Consider the following 17,812-nt stretch of genomic DNA (forward strand, 5'->3'; position numbering starts at 1 on the left):
TTAATGGATGTGTAATGTCATGGTGGCCGACTCCGTCCAACCAGCGTCCCAGATACTACAAACAAGCTCTTTTCATGAGCAGTGCAGCTGCTGAATGGAAATAGTGTCTTGAATGTTTTATTGCTGTTCTGTTTTTAGTTTTTCGTGATTTTAAAAGTATAAGCAATGACAGAAAAGGATTCATCATAAACTGACTGTGTGACTTATTGCTGTTAAACCACTGCAACATCTGACCTGGCACATGACAAAAAACAAACTGCAGCATCTGGAATTTTCTTTCCACACTCATTTTGGGTTTCATTTTTTTGCCTGTGAGTTTATCCAACAGGTAAATAATCAGATATTACATTCCTTTTGAAAGGGTGATGACTCACCTCAGACTGAGGACTGGATTTCCATTTAATAGATGTGTGTCTACCGTCATCCCTGTTATGAAATGGCACGGGAATTTAGGCCAATCCGTCTGTCTGATCAGTGGATGACGGCGTTTTTAGCTGTAATACCCTTTTGGTACCATAAGAACACAATCACACAGTGAAGAAAATATGGATACAGGTTCATTTTAATCATAAATGAGGGGTTAAATCCATGTGGAACGCAGTAAAGTATCATATAGAGCAATATGATCATCAGGCAGCTTTTCTGTATTTTACCAGTTTCACATGCACCAAAGATAAATATCAGACTCCCCTTAATGCTTGGGAAATCAGTGCAAATACTGAGGGAGCACATTTAAAACATGTGTCACTGACATAGTCTACATTTATGTTGTTTTTTGCAGTCATTATCATAACATACTGTACAAAGATTATCTAAATAGTTATTCTGAATATTGCATCATGCTGAAAAAATAGTAAATTTAACATTTAATAGTAAATTTAACAGACATTTTAACTCGTAACAGATTCTATATGTTGCTTTCAACGCACTACGAGTGGGTTTGGAGACCAGTGTTTAATACGCAGCTTAATAAAGCAATGGCTGAGGATTATTAGTGTGCATTTTAGCAAATCAGTTGTGTAATCATCCATTTTAGTAAAGAAATGTAATCACCTTTTAGTCAACACTTGTAAACCGTCTGACAAAATTACTTGCATAAGGTTTTAAAGCCAATGTTGACCAGCAGCACATATCACTTCAGATGGCTTAATTAAAAGATATGTATTTATACCCAGAGATATAAACGACCCTGGCCACAAATGGTGTATGTACACCATATAGTCTCCAACACAAACAGGAATAGAATATTTAGATTATATAATATTTCCACTCAGAGTGAGTTGAAAGCAAAGTGTAACCTCACCCTGCCTTGTACTCCACATTTAATATCACATAGGAACACCTGTAAGAGTTAACAACACACAGGATTATGTAGCTATATCTATATATAAGTGCAATCTAGTTTGGCACAGTTTCAGATATTAAGTGTTTACCCCCTTTGCTGTTCATTGTAAACACACAAACTACCAAAACAGGTCTAGTCACCTTCATATGACAGTGCCTGTCACACTGAAAATAAGTAGAAGTAGTGCTGGGCGATAAAGCAATAACATTAATTACCTCAGGAAATTTCTTTCTTGCTTTTAGGTCAAGTATTTGGTATTTCTTAAATGGAAGTATGGGGAATGTTTTGAAGACCAAATAGAGCTCTGCCATAGAAATATCTTAAGCCCTAAGGTTTGGCTGCGTGTTTACTATGGGGCTGATGTGAAATAACTAGCTCAGACTGTGCTATGCTTGGTATCAATGGAAAGAGTAGCTTCTCTAGTTTGGAGTGTAATGAACAGATCATATATCATATCAATCATATATCAACAAAAATGTGAAAATTATTGCCAAACAGTGTCTGGACAAAAATACACTTGTAGTGTTATTTTGGTAGTTTTAAGGCGTCATCTCTTAGAAACATTACAAAAAATATACCACAGTATTTTACGACCTTTATACAGGCAGTTGTTTATAGTATAGTTTGACTGCACCCTGTATTGGGTCCATCAGGTCTAACAGGTTGAAAGATTCGGTGTTTCATATTGAAATGGTCATACTTATAGTTTGAGGCTTTTAGGGGCATGTAGTTTAGTTTTAAACAGTAAACCCCAACTCGATGTTAATGTACTCTATGACTGAAAAATCACTCAACATAAAAATCATATGTTATAAATTATTGTATGTCTTGGTCATTTGTATTGTGATGTTTTCAGACATATCACCCAGCACTAAGAGGTAAAACAATATAAACGTATCCTCATCCAGTCTCCTATGTACAGTGCTGTCCACAGATACACGTCTTATCTAGAAGGCTTGCATGCATAGAGCTGGTGTAGACGAAAGGAAACAGTCAAGCATGTCACCTCATCCTTACAGATTCACAGTATTCAGATATGATGACAAAGGATTAATGAACGATTTACAGTACAGGTCCAAGTTTGATGTCCACTATGGTCAACATCAGATTCTCTCAAACAGATCTCCGCTGGCCTTGTGCATGCGCCCTATTGACTATATCCTGGTACATTTTGGACCTGAGGAATCGCGGGTAGGAGTCCTTCTCCATGAGGCTGTAGACTTTAGCCTGGACTTCGTTGAAACTGGTTGGGGATGGATCCTCCAGGCTCTGCTTGGTCTTTTCCCTGGTGCGGTAGTCAATGTTGACCTACCAGGATAAGGGAAGCAGATAACATAGTCCACTCACATTAATTCTCATAATGACAATCACATATAACAACACCGTGTGAATGCGTAACTAACATCTGACTTTCTATTATTTATTTCACCATATGTTAACATATCTTTGAAGAATTACAGTATCGGTACTAACTAAAGCCAAACCCTGACCCTAAACTTAAACTAAGTAGTCACTTAAAAATGTAAGAATTTATATTTTGGGGGAACCCCCAGACCCTTCAAAATACACACCTCTCTTGGTGCCTGAACATCAATGAACTCCTTAAAAATTTTATTTGCTTTTGAGACAAGCTTGGTTGAGCTCTTGATTTTTTTGTACTCTTCACAGGCCATCCAAAACTCGATATTCTCATCACTGAACTCCGTCTTGAGAAATGTCCGAAAGGCAGCCAGGCCATCTGGAAAGAACAGTGAATCAGACAGTAAGGGAGTCGGTAAAAACAAAAAATACTTCAAAAGCATGATTGATGTTGCACCATAGCAACTATTTTGGAACAACACCTTCCGCTTGCATAGAGCTGTTGTTTTTTCATCTGAGTATCTTGATCATGTGATATGTGATAATGTCATTCATCCTATGCTTATATATTTTTCCACTATGTACACACTCGTTCCCAGAAGCGGGAAACGGCTCTCATGATTAGAACACAAACAAATTAGAACAAAATACTCCCACAAAAAGAGTTTTTTCTGGCTTCATCAGTCATGATAAGTGATCAATTATTGTGCTCCTCATTGAAGATAACAGAGGAAGGGCATGTTTTTCTGTCGGCCCATGTCACGTTGACATGTAATTTCCACCCTTCTCTTTTCTGTTGTTTACCTAATAAAGCTGGTCAGCACAGAAGGGACGGTTCATTTATGCATATGCAACATTACTCACACACACACACGCACACACACACTCTCTCACACACACACACACACACACACACACACACACACACACACACACACAGACTTATACTTCTACATTTGTGAGGACACTTGCTGATATAAGGCAATCCCTGGCCCCTAACCCCAAAACCACAAAAACCTAACCCAAACCCCAACCCCAAAACCCCCAAACCCCCAACCCTAAAACCCTACCCTCAAACCCCATACCCCCCAACCCTCAAACCCCAAAACCCTAACCCTAACCCTTCTAGGCCTAATCCTTAAACTAGGTGTTAACCCCGAAACTGGAGACTAAAAAACGACTTCTCTATATAAGAATATATGGTCACAAAGAACTAATTAATGTATCAGTAAGATGTATCCTGACAACATATTTTGCAGTACAATATTCACTTATAGCGACTGCAGCATCATTTTTTGGTAACTGTAAGTATAAGCTCTCTGTGACACACAGCACTTTACATGAAGGAAGGATCTTAGCTTGAGATTGCAGAGAAAGAGTTCACAGTGGCTTCAGACACAACAGGTGTATTTACGTGTAACCAAAACCCCTAAACCAAAGTGTCTAACCAGACACTGACATCTGGATGTAAGATTTTGCAGGAAGTCTAGGTGAGCATTTCAGTCAGTGCAGCAAGGAAACCTGCTGATTTACAGACTGCCCAGAGACTTGAGCTAAAATATATCAGGGCAATTAGGAGCAGCTGGGAGTAATAAGGACAATGCAGGGCAGCTGGGTCTGAGACAATTACTGCAGACTCAGGAGAGATTGTGTGACACAGTGGAACTAACCATGATATGATTTAAAATATCATTTGGAAAAAGCTACAAAAGCCTATTTCCCAAAACATTGATATCTTGATTTGTTTGCCTGTCAATCCAAATAATAACCTCTGTAAAAAAATCCAAACCATTACACTGATATAATGTGGCTAAAAAGCACAGCACTGCTGCTTGTCAACATCATCCCTTCTTTTTATTCAATTACAGCTTATGTGAATACAGTATCCAGTCAAGGGAACATTCAGTACTGTGTTCTGTACTGCATGTCTTATTTATATACTTATGTAATGTTTGTGCATATGAGCGTATGTATGTTTCAGCGCAGCTCTCAGATGAAACAGAATACATGGGCTCTCTCCACCTGGGGAAGGCTTTGTTTTTGGCTATGGATCACTGAAACTTTATCTCGCAGGATGCTAAGCCTGGCAGTGTCTAACTCAGTTTTTAGTGCTGTGTTTCATATGAAAGAATTAATCACAGAAATGTGTGGATAAAATGTTGACTGTCAAGTCTGGAGGAGGTGGAAGTAGCAGAACCTTATATGATAAAGTGCATTTAAGCAGATAATTAACTTTCCTATCCTTTACTGCAAATGGTACTATTCTTTTAGTTACACATGCTTCATCTGACAGCATTGGTGATGACGATGGACCAGGCTGAAGATAAATTATCAAGGTCCTGAAAGAAACTGGAATGTTCCTGTCAGTTAACTACTATTTTGATAATCAGTGTATTGTTTACAACTTTCATCATGCAAAAACACCAAATTTCCAGATTTTGGTGTAACTATACTGTGCATTTCTTTTTTAAACCTCCTAAAACTTGACCTTGACTTTAATGCAATTTGCAGTTTCTCTTGGCTATTTGGGATTAGTTGGACCTGATAAGTATAAAAGCTAAGTATTATCTTTGAAAAGGTAATGGCTTTTAAAAAATGATGTCCTTATATGGCGAGATTATTTTACCTAAGACAAAGTCAGTAATGTTGTGTAATAACCTGTGTTTTAACGCTAGATGTATGACTCGATGTACATGCTAATCCACGGTGCTCTACTCTTCTCAACTTTAGAGCAAAGAGTGGTTTTAATAGGATATGACACACAAGAGCATTAGTGTGTGGTTAAGTGTTTATGGTGATTTCAGTTAAGAAACTTTACAAAATGAATGGGATCTTATTCCATTGGTAATTAGCTTCATTTGTCAGTTTGGTGACATGTTTGATGCCACAGATCCTGTATAACGTGGCTTGTTAGCTATTAGAGAAAGACCTGTTTGTGCAGATTGAAGTGTATGAGTGAGTCTGAGCCTGTGTGTAGCTGGTCCAAGGGGAAGGTCACAGACAAGTATGTGACTTATTATGCTGTAGGAAGTGCTCATGACATAAAAATGAGACCCTTACATAAGATGCAGGGACAAAACATATTTTTTTGTGCTTTGTGAAAAATAGAATCCATTTAAGAAACAGGAAGGGACTGAAAGTTAGCTTTAATTTTCCTAGTGGGACTGTTCCTCCTGAAAAATATGAAAATGTTCACTTACATTTGTGAGAAACAAGGTGATCAAATGATTCAGACCATCGATCGACCTCGTCTGTTGATAGTCTGATGGAGAGAAAGTTAAAGGACACTGTTACTGTACGTATTGTTGAAGAGCGCCAGAGTCTAATGCATGATTTGTCTTCTGTTCATGGTGAAGTCGTTGTAATATCTGATTACATTTGCAGAATAATCATGGGAGGATGAATCATTTTTTAAGACTGCAACATCAAAGTAGAGTTGGACCATGCAAATGCTTGACAGAAGCACAATAAACAACAATACACAAAATGTCTTAAAGAAAAAGGCTTTTCCTTCAAAAGTTTGAGAAATTGTTAATGAATTGTTATACAAGTGTTATCTACAGAGCTATTTCACACAACAGAAGCTTCAGCTTTAATGTGTTAAAAAAAAAAAGTAGTCTCACAAAAGCAGACACAGGAAGCATTTTTAGGAGGACTCACTTCAGACACCTGGCCGTGGTTTCGTGGGCGGGAGGCAGAAACTCGGAAAAGTCACTGTAGGAGTCAGATTTGTTGGACAGGCAACCAAGTCTGGTCTTCATTGTGCTGGTTCTGCTGAAGAAACAATGTCAAATATTCAGCCGACTCAGTGGTTGTCACACCATTCAATGGCCAATATCTGTGGTTATCATGGCCATAATAATGGTTCAGTAGGGGCAAACTGCATATCAGTAATGCATGTTAAAATTTGTCGATGTGCATGAGAAAAAATACCTTGGATGCAATGCATGCAGATGATGATTCAAGTGTGGGTGCATAAAGGATGTTTGTCACTTTAAACATAAAGAAAAATATTATTTTTTCATTCCACCCTGCAGATTTAGAAATTTTAAAAATAAAGAACCAAAATGGTTCTTTCCAATATGTGGACCCAAAGAGTATGTGTTCAGTACATTTGCCTTGATATCTATCATGTACAACTTAAAAATGCCTTTGACTATAAGCTCAAGAATATTACCATCGTATTTTATCTGTTGCTCAGGTGGCTAATCATACTGTATGTTCTGGCTTCATGTAATCGGGCTGCCCCTTTAGATGTTTGGATTATGTATAAGTTCTTAAAGGTTGTTTGGAGAACTGTTGAATAAACCGACTGCAAAGACAGAAGATGCAGAGAGATAAAACCAACTGAGGGAAGGGTAGGCCTGGACTGGATGTAGACAACAGGTGTAACTCCATATGCAAAATCTGAAACAGTATGGCACTGCCTCATTCAGACAGTAGCTTCAGTCATCCCTGATACCCAAATTTACATCTGCTTCTTGTTTGACTGCAGTTTGCAGACTTTTAGAAACAGTCTACACAATGTTTGAACATCATTGGAGCTGAGTATTTTGGAGGCTGATATATGGAGGCAGAGCAGTTTCTAATAATACCACAATAATCCCACAAAAAAAAAAAAACAGCATGGCTCTGCATTTTTGCTGGTTACAATGTTATATATACTGTATACTCTTACAGCAGCTAGATATATCAGGAACAATAAATGCAATAACAAAAATACTACTATTTGTATTTGTTGTTTTCAGAAACACACAATTCCATGTTTAAATATTGTTTTTCAAGTGGCAATCAATTGTTAATGTGTTAATAAAAATAGTTCTTTGCAGAAGACATACTGAAATGAACCACATCCATGTTCCTCATCTTAGTGTGCTTCATTGTTTTTTTTTGTACTTTGCTGCTGTCATGTAGTATTTGTCAGTGTTCTGCCACCAGGAAACATGGATCTCTCCAGATGGGGCATAGTAGTAAAGATGCTCCATCGCACACCAAACACTTCTGTAAAAGTCTATTCCACAGGAAAAAGAGTGTAATATATAATACTGAATGACATAAACAGAATCGTCCAAGCTTCACAGGGAAGTGTTCTTGCTAAATTGGGATTTCTTATCCTTCTGCAATAAACCTGCTGTGAAAAAAATAAATAAATAAATAAAAATGTCCTCTTAAATAACGGGGTCCAGACGGGCAAAACAAACCACATTCAAGCATAAGGGTGTCCATCGGTGCACTTGGCACCAGGACACCCTAAGCCGGAGGTCGTTGATTGACCTCTTTGCCGTATGTCTTGGACACTCCAGTGAAGAGAGGGCTGAGCTGTCAACTGATCACCACCTAGTGGTGAGTTGAATCCGCTGGCGGAGGAGGCGAAGAAGGAGTCCTATGAGACCTGGCTGGCTTGTGGGACTCCCGAGGCAGCTCACAGTTACGGGTAGGCCAAGCGTACTGCAGCCTGGCCGGTTGTGGAGGTCAAAACTCAAGTCTGGGAGAAGTTTGGTGAGGTTATGGAGGAGGACTATCATTAGGCCTTGAAGAAATTCTGGCAAGAGGAGGAAGCAGTGCTCTGCTAACACTGTTTACAGTGGAGGTGGGGAGATGTTGACCTCAACTGGGGACACTGACGGATGGTTGAAGGAATACTTTGCAGATCTCAATCCCACTTCTGTAGAGAAAGTGGAGGACTCAGAGGCTGATCCATCCATCACCAACCCCAACAAGCCAGGACCTTCAGCTGTACTGGGGCAGTTTGCAGCCAAGTGTGAAGCAGCTAGGCTGAGAATAAGCGCCGCCAAGTCTGAGCCCATGGTTCTCAACCAGAAAACGGTGGCTTGCTCGCTCCAGATTGGAGGAGAGATCCTGCCTCAAGTGGTGGAGTTTAAGTATCTTTGAGTCTTGATCATGAGCGAGGGAAGGATGGAGCGTGAGATTGACAGATGGATCAATGCGGTCGATGTATCAGTCTGTTGTGGTGAAGAAGAAGAAGACACTTGCTTTGAGATCAGGATGCTGGTCGATATCTGACCCTAAAAAGCTACCAACTAATAAATACTCCTTTTATTTTTTCTCTTCTCTTGGATGGTGTCAGTGCAGTAGTGGTATTTGAGCCTTGGATTGTTTTGATGCTTAGACCTTAAACTGGGAACATTGAATGAAATTTGCTGTTCATTAGCTATCTGAAAGCTGGAATGACTGGGCTTCATCCACCAAATGAAGGACAATGCTCTGTAAAATTTTAGCTGTGAATACTTATTTGAGATAATATGTGAGAGATGCATTTGTCTTCGGGTTGGACTAATGTATCAGGTTTCTAATATTACATGAAAATAAATGGCAATCTGATTTTCCATTAGGTAAACATATACAGAGCAAACAGAAGTTTAAGAAAACATCAATGAAACCAGTTTTACATGCATGAGGAGGATTTGTTTGGATTTTAGTGGTGAGTTAATGGTCTACATGTTCTTTCAGCAGTTTTTCTAACAGATCAACAGTGAAGCTAAGGAAAAATAAAACACAGACGCCTTTGCAGCTTGTTACAGATGCACTCTGACCCAGAAACACCCATGTTATGTATCAGACGTTCTATATAAAGCAGATGCACTGGACTGGAAGGTAGTTTGCGTGTCATCTCTGAGTCATACTTTCAAGGTAGACTCTTTTGTTAATGAAAAGTTATTTCAAGAGAGAATAATGGCACAGATACTTGAGTGTAGCAGACTATGTATAGCCTATGTGAAGTCAAGTTTGACGTCAGATTTCTCCAACTTGTGCAAGGTTATAAAAGAGCGTTGCTGGAAATCCTTTCTCACGCAGCTGTAATACTCATACTACTCACACAAATGAGGGGCCCACCGCTATTTCTAAAGCCTCTCTGCTATGATGTGAAAAACATAGAGCAAGTCATAGAATGACAAAAAAAAAGTTCTTTCCCTGACGAGCATGAAACTGACATGGCACGTACAATATAGTGACACATAGTGTGTGCAAGGAGAATTTGGTATAAGGCTGGTGCCTGAAAAATGTCACAGCCAAAATACTAAGACTAAAAGGAACATGATTTTTTCCAACAACTTACACATTATTATCTCCATCTTAAAGCTTAAAGATGGAGAATGAGACATCCCAATTCATCATTTTAACATTTTTATGCAGTACCTGTAAAACCTTTAGTACCTGTTCTGGAGCTTTTGATCATATTGCAGAATCTTAACAAGAAGATGTTATTAAAATCTCCAGAAAAGCTACAGATATGCAGAGATAAAATAAGTGCATATTTTCCTGAGACTCATGAATCTCCAGATCACATTTTCATGGGGTGTTGAGAGCGAAGTGATTGATCAGATGATAAGGAAAGAATTTGCGGTTATTTCAAAGCATCATATTCATCAATGTATAATTGTCAAATTGCAATTAATGTTGACTTAAATCTAAACACACAAGGCCTTGATTTATTGTTGGCATGAATAGCCTGTATGGCAATTCAGTTTCGACTATTTTTCCACAAATACTGGTAGTGGAAACCAGCCTTCAGCAATTTATTATGGTTGAATTTGTATGTGGGTCAACATGTGCCTTTTTCAGCAGGCAAAGGTCACTATGTGAGGGTGATGAGAAGAGATGTGGAGATATAAGTGTTTGTTGTGTGGCCAAATAGTGAATAACACAGTAACAGAGCTCTCCCTCCTGTTTTGTCTTCTGTCGCTGTCTCTCCTCTTCTGTTTTGACAAATCTGTATCTCGTTGGCTTTTTTGAGCTGTATTCTTCGTCTGCAGTATGATTCAGACACATGCTGCTGAGCTATTTATAAAAATCCCTGACAAATTCATGTAGTCAGGAGGAAGCAGTGCATGCAGCAAGGCTGGCTCCTGGAGGAGAGAAGCTAAAAACAGCAACAGCCCTCTGATGTCTCAGAGATAAACAAGTACAACTCATGAATCGGAAAGTACAGGCAACATCCGCTAGACCTCCAGCGTCTGTGATGCCCATTGGGGCTGGGGAATTAGGAAGATCTATCAAGATCTATCTAGATCAGGGAAGTTGTGAGTGTGTATATATGTATCTGCAACTTTTTTGATGTTGCCTAACTTGGTGCAATGCAGGTTTTTAGATTTTTCTCCATGTCCTCATTTCCTGATTCTGACAGGAAACACCTGCAGTGCTATAACTAAGCTTAGAATTAGCTGAAAGGTTGCGTAATGATTATGGAGTATGTTACTGCAATAATGAAAAGATTAGATTGATGTGAAGTTGTGCTCTGCAAAATACAATATATGTTTAGAGCTTTTATTTTGTGACTTCTGTCTTTTTCCACATACTGTGGCAGATCCAGATTCTTCTGGTATAATTACTGCACAATACTGGTAGCCAACATTTACTGTATACTGGACACAGTGATTACATCTGCATGGACGCTTAGGTGCACATATCTGAAGTGACGTTGGTGATGACGTTAAAGACAAAACAAAAACCAGAAACCACGTGTGTGTGTGTGTGTGTGTGTGTGTGTGTGTGTTTGTGTGTGTGAGTAAGTGTGGGTGAGTCTGTGTGTGGCATGTCATCTACCAAGTTAAAACAAGACTTAAGTACAGGTCACCTCCCTGCTCTCAGTGCAATGAAAATGGCAACTTGTTTGAACATTTTAGTTTGCTCTTAATTATAGCAGATCACACTTTTCTCAGTTATTATTTACTCCTATAGGACCCATATTACTCTTACTACTAGTAGTACTAGTACTGTATATCTGTACTAGTACTACTAGTAGTTCTACAGCAAATAGAAAAATAAAAAAGAGATATAATAATAATAATAATGATAGAAAACCCTCCTTAAACACCCCTGATGTTGTAAACAGGACATAAGATGCTTCAGTTATGGTTGAAAAATACACTTGTTGACTTTATTACTGACAGTGAGATGATAAAAATCAATCTGTCTGTTTAAAATAAACCAAAAGCTAAAAGTCTGTTAGCTTAGTCTACCATAAAGACTTTACACACCCAGTCTGGTTCTGTCCAAAGTTTAAAATTGTACCTATCAGTACACCTAATACTTACTAATTAGCACATTATATTAGTAGCTACTGGACTCATTCATGATCAGATTTTATGTTACAGATCCATCAATCAATTAAACCACAAACTTCATAATGATAACTCAGTGTCAGCTTTTCCCCACACACACTAGAACAGTGTCAGTTCTCTGGAGAACCCCTGTGCTGTGTAGGTTGCTGCCCTTTTGACATTCTGTTCTGTACCTGTGCTGTGCTGACAGAACACAGGGAGCTCAAATGCTGCAAAAGGAGCATCATATTTCTCTGGACTTGAAAAAAGTGAAAAAATGTCGGTCACAAAATTTTCAAACATAAGAACATTTGTTCATTAATATTTAATTCCAAAAGAACTGGAACTCAGAATTTGGTGCCAAATGTTATAAGAAGTAATCAAATTCCTCATGTAGATTCAACTGGCTAACACACAGCTGTTTAGCCGTTTGGACTTATTAAGATTCAGTGTGAGTAAGATGATTTTTCAGCAATTCAGCTCTGGCACATCTGAGCATGTCCACCTCTTTCCTCTCTACAGCCAAGTTGTCAGATTTGAGACTTCACAAGAGCACAGCTGTGGTCTTTGGCTTGTGTGTGTTCGTGTGTACCGTGCCCTGACAGCGGTACCCTGACAGACCATTAGCAACAATAGAAGCAGGAATTGTGGCTGATTTTGGGTCTACGCCTGTGTTCTGCTGCCTCAGGTAGGTTTCAGGACAGCACAGTCCACAAAACACTCTGGGGAGTCAGTGGATGCTACTCTAATCCAGAAACACAGGCAGCTACAAACATCTATTGCTTCTTTCTGATGTGTCGCCTTGTGCTGTTGTTGTCTTCTTAGAAAAGCTCGACAAATACAACACATAGGGAAAAGGTATTGGTCACGTTCAGCGTGAGGCTTTTCTGACACATGGACAGAGCTTTTCAAAGTGAGTAGACTTATAGTGATTTTATGTTGCCCATGCAGTTTCCTGCTTCCAGGAGATACTGGTCTTTGCTGTTGACAGTAAACGGAGTCCTGTTGTGTCAGCTCAGAAAATGCTTCCAGGAATACACAGTGAAGAGAAAAAGGAAGAAAACATTCAGAAGACCTGGGGTGACTGGACAGATTAACAACAACAACACTGACAGGAGAAAGCTATGCCCATGAGTCAGTGTTGTTACTTTAGTAAGTACGTATTTTGACCCAAACTAAACCTAATCAAGCATCTGATTAAAGGTACATTTATAAACTATTATTAAAATTATTACTTTTGTGTGTTGGAATTTTATTTTCTACTGGGAATCAGTTTCTAAGTTTTGTATCTGTGATACAAACGTGTGATAAATTCAATCACTGAATATATTTTTGATGTATCATATAAATAATCACCTCCAATAATGACTAACACAGATGTTATACATAGCCACAGTGTGAGTGAGAGTCACACATGAAGACTTTTTTGTGCAGAGGCACAATTCTCTCCTGCTCTGTCCATCGACAGCACGGCCATTTTAGACATGCTGTGGGTGAGCTAGGCCGTGCAGTGCACGCCTTATATTGTCTTAATGTTAAAATAATAAGAGAATCACTTTTCACACTGCACTGAGAAGAATACAAGCTGATTAAAGATTGCATTGTGCTATTTGCACTGGTGGTTTACTCACACTGAAATAACCTTTAACCTGTTGGCTCATATGTTCACACTGTTGTGCAAGAATCACATGAATAAAAAAGTTACTTATATTTACCCAAACACCAAAATGTGATATACATTATGATTATCCTGATTTTCTAAGATGATTTGGTTTGACGGCGCACATACCCACTATATGTCTATAAACTGGTGTGGTCTCTGGTTAGACCTAAAGGTTTTGTGTTGTGAATGATGCTCCTTACTCTGAATGATATTTGATAGATGTCCCTCATTTTTCTGTGGCCTCCTGTGAAAACACCTGAGCGTATTGTTCACTTCAGCTGTCTGACAGATCGACTTGAGATAAAACTATCCAAGGGCTTTTCAGCACATAATGCCCTGATGCTATTTTCATCTGCTTTCTACTCAGAAAGGTACACTCATACAGAGTTAGATTAATGTCACCCCCCCCCCCCACACACACTGTGTAAGACTCTCCTCTGTCTATTTATGTTCTATGAACATAATCTGTGTCTGGCACACAAGCTCCAGCAGCTTATAATTTAATCTCCAAAAGAATAGAAATGCAGTACACAGACCTTACAGGTCATGGCATTTTATCCATCCATGCAGCTTGTTTGGAAGCCTGAAAAAACATTGCCCACCTCCCTTGACAGATATTTAACGAGAGGTAACACTGAACCATACAGTGAATGTGCTTTAAAGCCAAATAATCTGACTGAAAGACAACTTGCTGCTAGAGGTGAGGTTTGCTGCCAGGTCCACTGGGCCTGGGCCTCTGTGTTTGTCACAGTCATTTAATCTATTGTAAATAATGAAACGCATACAGTGATTTAACTTTCAGGTGCGTTAATTAATTCAAATCAACAATCTGACTTTTCAGTATAAAAAAGCTGTCATGCATCTTTGCTTTTGCCTCACACAAGTCTTAGAAAAGACTCTTAGCTCTCTCACTGAGTGCAAAAAAGAGGCTTCCCAATACTTGGCCAAGTATTTGACTCATAGCTATGTCAGATTACACTCAAGTAAATCTGCCTGTCACTGACAGGACTATTAAAAGCCCATGCGTGCCAGCGGTGTTCAGACTGATAAGGGCACACCACTGACTTGCATTAGCTTCTTGAAAACATTTTGCTTGGTGATAAAATTGGAGCTTGTCATCTACTGTAGGCTAAATGCAAACTAGATGAGATGTGACTGGGCTGAGGTTTTGCTGAATGTGGGTGGTGCTGAATTTCTTGTTTCAGGTAGCGTCAGGCTAAAGGAATAACTATGACTATAATAATAAATGAATTACTGATGAATGATTTTGGATGTTAGTTGGCTTTGCCTACAATTTATGTTTTTATATTTTGATATGTTTAACTCAAAGCAAAGTTTACATAATGATGATACATGGTTATGTTTAGATATAGAAACAATATTGGCTAAACTGTCTGGGTATTAGCACCTCCAACCAATGACCTCATCACCAGGTGTAAAACCCTGTGATACAGGTGGTATATAGTGTTTTTGTAATCTGAGGCCCGTTGGCCAGAATGCCAAAGCACTTTGATGCTTTCAGTTTTAACTGCTCAGTGATACAGACTGTCTATCGCTCCCCCTGCCTTTAGCCATTTATGTAATCGGTTAGTTCAGCGGATTTATTTTGCATTGCAGAAAGCAGCGTCTCTCATAGGCCCTAGGCCTGTCGCTCTGCCTATTAAAACGTTTCTCGTGAGAGGGATTTGCAAGTTTATTGTCACATGCATGCAGCAAGGACATGGCATGAATTTGTCCTTTTATGCATCAGTGGTGCACTTAGTCACTTAGTTGAATCACCAGATGTGGTCACAATGCTGCTGCACACGCAGGCAGTAGATCAGTAAACAATTACCTCAAACAGTTATCACTCACTTCAAGTGGTATTTAACTATGTAGGTAGTGTTTCTGTTATTTCCACTGGTTTATAAATATCCACATCTGAGATTTTTTAATTGAAGTTTTGCAGGTGCATGCATAGTACATCAAGTAGTACTGAATTTCACCCTAGAACACAGGAAACAGGCATGCCTCTGGATACTTTATCTGCCTGATGGGTGAGATGACAGGATGACATTAAGCTAAAGTGCATTTGTTTTCTAATCATAAAAACATGTGGAAAGCAGAAGTTAAAGTTTCCTGTTTAAATGCCTCATAGACACCATCAAGGTAAAAAACTGACACTTTAATTATGATGGTCAGTGACAGGGAAAGGAGAAGTAGGAGTATGAAGGGTCAAAACAGGAACATCTGAGTGTTATGGGAAGGTCTGGTTTCACTTCATGGCATCAGTGTGGGCTTCAAAGCCCCTCTCTATCTTTGACAGCTCTGATGAGTGACATTTACTGGACTGAAAGCTCTTCAAGCTATCGGCTTCAAGGGGGGGGGGGGGGTGTGAACTGATTTCCACTGCTCACAGGAAATGGCACTGAAAGCATGCGTGAATAAGCAATCACTTAGGTAGAAATTTGGACATGCAGCTGCACAAAGTGTACACAAACACCCATAAAATGAGCTGATAATGGGTGATAGGAGAGCACACTGGCATGAAGCTTACATTTCTCCACTGCACTAGTTTCATAACAGTTTCCAGTATTAGCCACAGACATGTCACATCATTTAATGAGCAGTGCTTTCCCTAATTTAACGGTAAGCCTCCATTCCAAGCTGCAGATAACAATCAGTCTTGTGAACCATGAACAATGACAAAGACCTACATAATGTCCAGAGCACTCTATCCACAGCACAGTTCCACAGCTATATAACACTCATCCAATAAATGAATATGGATTCTTTACCTTAAGTCCGATGTATGCAAGAGCTGCTGGGCACTTTCCTCCCTTCTTTTTTCTCACTGCCTATGCCACTGTATGTTTTGCCAGATGTAGCCTCTGTCTAGCCAATGCTGTTGTGTATTTGTACGAATCTGTACAGCTCAGGACTGAAGATATCTAGTGTTTCTGATGCCAGTGAGTGGGAGCTATGCAGCATGCTCATTGGTGTGAAATCATGGGGAGAGAGAGCATCCGAGGTGGATAGAGGGAGAGGCAGAGGCAGCAGAATCAGAGCGACACACGGGGAAATCTCCAAGGACAACCCGAGCACATCTGTGCTCTTCAGTGATGTGTTTGAAGGGATGGAAACACAAATGTGCGGAGCATGAGGGGAGCTGTGGTGGAGGTTGAGGTCTGGTATAAAGCTGCTGAAGGCTAAGATTTAAGTTCTGAAGTGAGATTCTATCACAAACCCTCAACAGAAAGCTAATGCATTTGAATAACACATTTTAATTTGGTACTGAGAAAACCTATTGTATCAAGGAAAATACAAACATTTGCTGGTTTCAGCTTCACCAAATGTTTTTATATTTGACATTTTTTGGCTTTTCAACTGTAAGACTTATGATGGTATATTTTCACAATTGCCTGACTTCCATCCATCCATCCATCCATCCATCCATCCATCTATACCTGCATATTCCTATTTAGGGATTGTCTGATGTTTTTTAAAGCCAAACTATTAACAGGAGAGTTAATGGACAGATTATTTTATAATGTAGCTGATCATTAAAACATATGTCAGGAAAAGACCAGAAGACTGATAATAGACTAGTAACTGGTTCACAGATTATAATGTAATGCTGTTGTCTCTGGAAGTCCAGACCATCACTGCATGGCCCGGTGCAAACATCCACTATAGTAAAGTATTATATACACACACAGTTTTCTGTATTGCACAGAAAACTGCATAGAAATAACAGCATTATTGTGCATGTGTGCCTGTTACATAACACAGCAAGTACACCTTAGGCCCCCCACATGTAAACTGCTACTCACATGGAAATACCAGAATAGCAACATTTACATACTGTGGTAGTGGAGCAGCAAGCAGATAGGATCTGTCACTGTATCTCACATTTGTCCTAATGTTAGGATAGAGTCAATAAATATCACATACACCGTACACAAAGGCAATGCACACAGGAATTGTAACTAAACCTTTATTTGTACTCAAAGCATATGGGGGATGGTATGTATGTAAAATAGAGCGCGCAGAAGCATTGGACAGAGCTGAGAACATTTATCTTCCTCCAATCTGAAGAGGAAGATCTGATCTGCAGGGAGCTGAGAGTGTGGAGGAGGCGGCCTGGCAGAGGACAGATAATTCTTGCCACCAAATAGACAACCAAGTGTTACATAAAATCACACACACACAAGACCAGGCAAAAGCACTGCCTACACACACATGTTCTAGGTCTCTGTCCTTCTGTCTCTCTCTCCTACTCAGTCTCAGACACACATTCACAAAGTTGAAGGGTGGGGCGGTACGTGTAAAATGATATAACAGGTTGGACAATTAACAGTATTATTCCGTTGGGGAAGTAAATCCAAGACCAGATGAAGAAGA

General features: G+C 39.3%; 1 protein-coding gene across 1 annotated transcript; it reads right to left on the bottom strand.

Moving 5' to 3' along the window:
- Positions 1–2,458: 2,458 nt before the first annotated feature.
- LOC113139881 (regulator of G-protein signaling 8-like) lies at positions 2,459–16,338 on the bottom strand. The gene is made up of 5 exons (XM_026323498.1): positions 16,207–16,338; positions 6,365–6,475; positions 5,905–5,966; positions 2,917–3,083; positions 2,459–2,653 (listed from the first exon to the last, which is right to left on the bottom strand). The coding sequence occupies exons 2-5, from the start codon at positions 6,463–6,465 to the stop codon at positions 2,459–2,461; spliced, it is 525 nt and encodes a 174-aa protein (XP_026179283.1). The 5' UTR covers positions 6,466–6,475; positions 16,207–16,338.
- Positions 16,339–17,812: the final 1,474 nt, after the last annotated feature.

Source organism: Mastacembelus armatus, chromosome 4 (assembly GCF_900324485.2).
Source record: "Mastacembelus armatus chromosome 4, fMasArm1.2, whole genome shotgun sequence".
In the NCBI taxonomy this organism is placed as follows: domain Eukaryota; kingdom Metazoa; phylum Chordata; class Actinopteri; order Synbranchiformes; family Mastacembelidae; genus Mastacembelus; species Mastacembelus armatus.

What these genes read in the sequence shown, in the direction of transcription:
- LOC113139881 (XM_026323498.1), bottom strand. Translation starts at nt 6,465, where the DNA reads ATGAAGACCAGACTTGGTTGCCTGTCCAACAAATCTGACTCCTACAGT. An exon ending in ACCACGGCCAGGTGTCTGAA is followed by an intron (nt 5,967 to 6,364) that starts GTGAGTCCTCCT and finishes TCTCTCCATCAG; the next exon opens with ACTATCAACAGACGAGGTCG. An exon ending in ATGTTCAGGCACCAAGAGAG is followed by an intron (nt 2,654 to 2,916) that starts GTGTGTATTTTG and finishes TTATCCTGGTAG; the next exon opens with GTCAACATTGACTACCGCAC.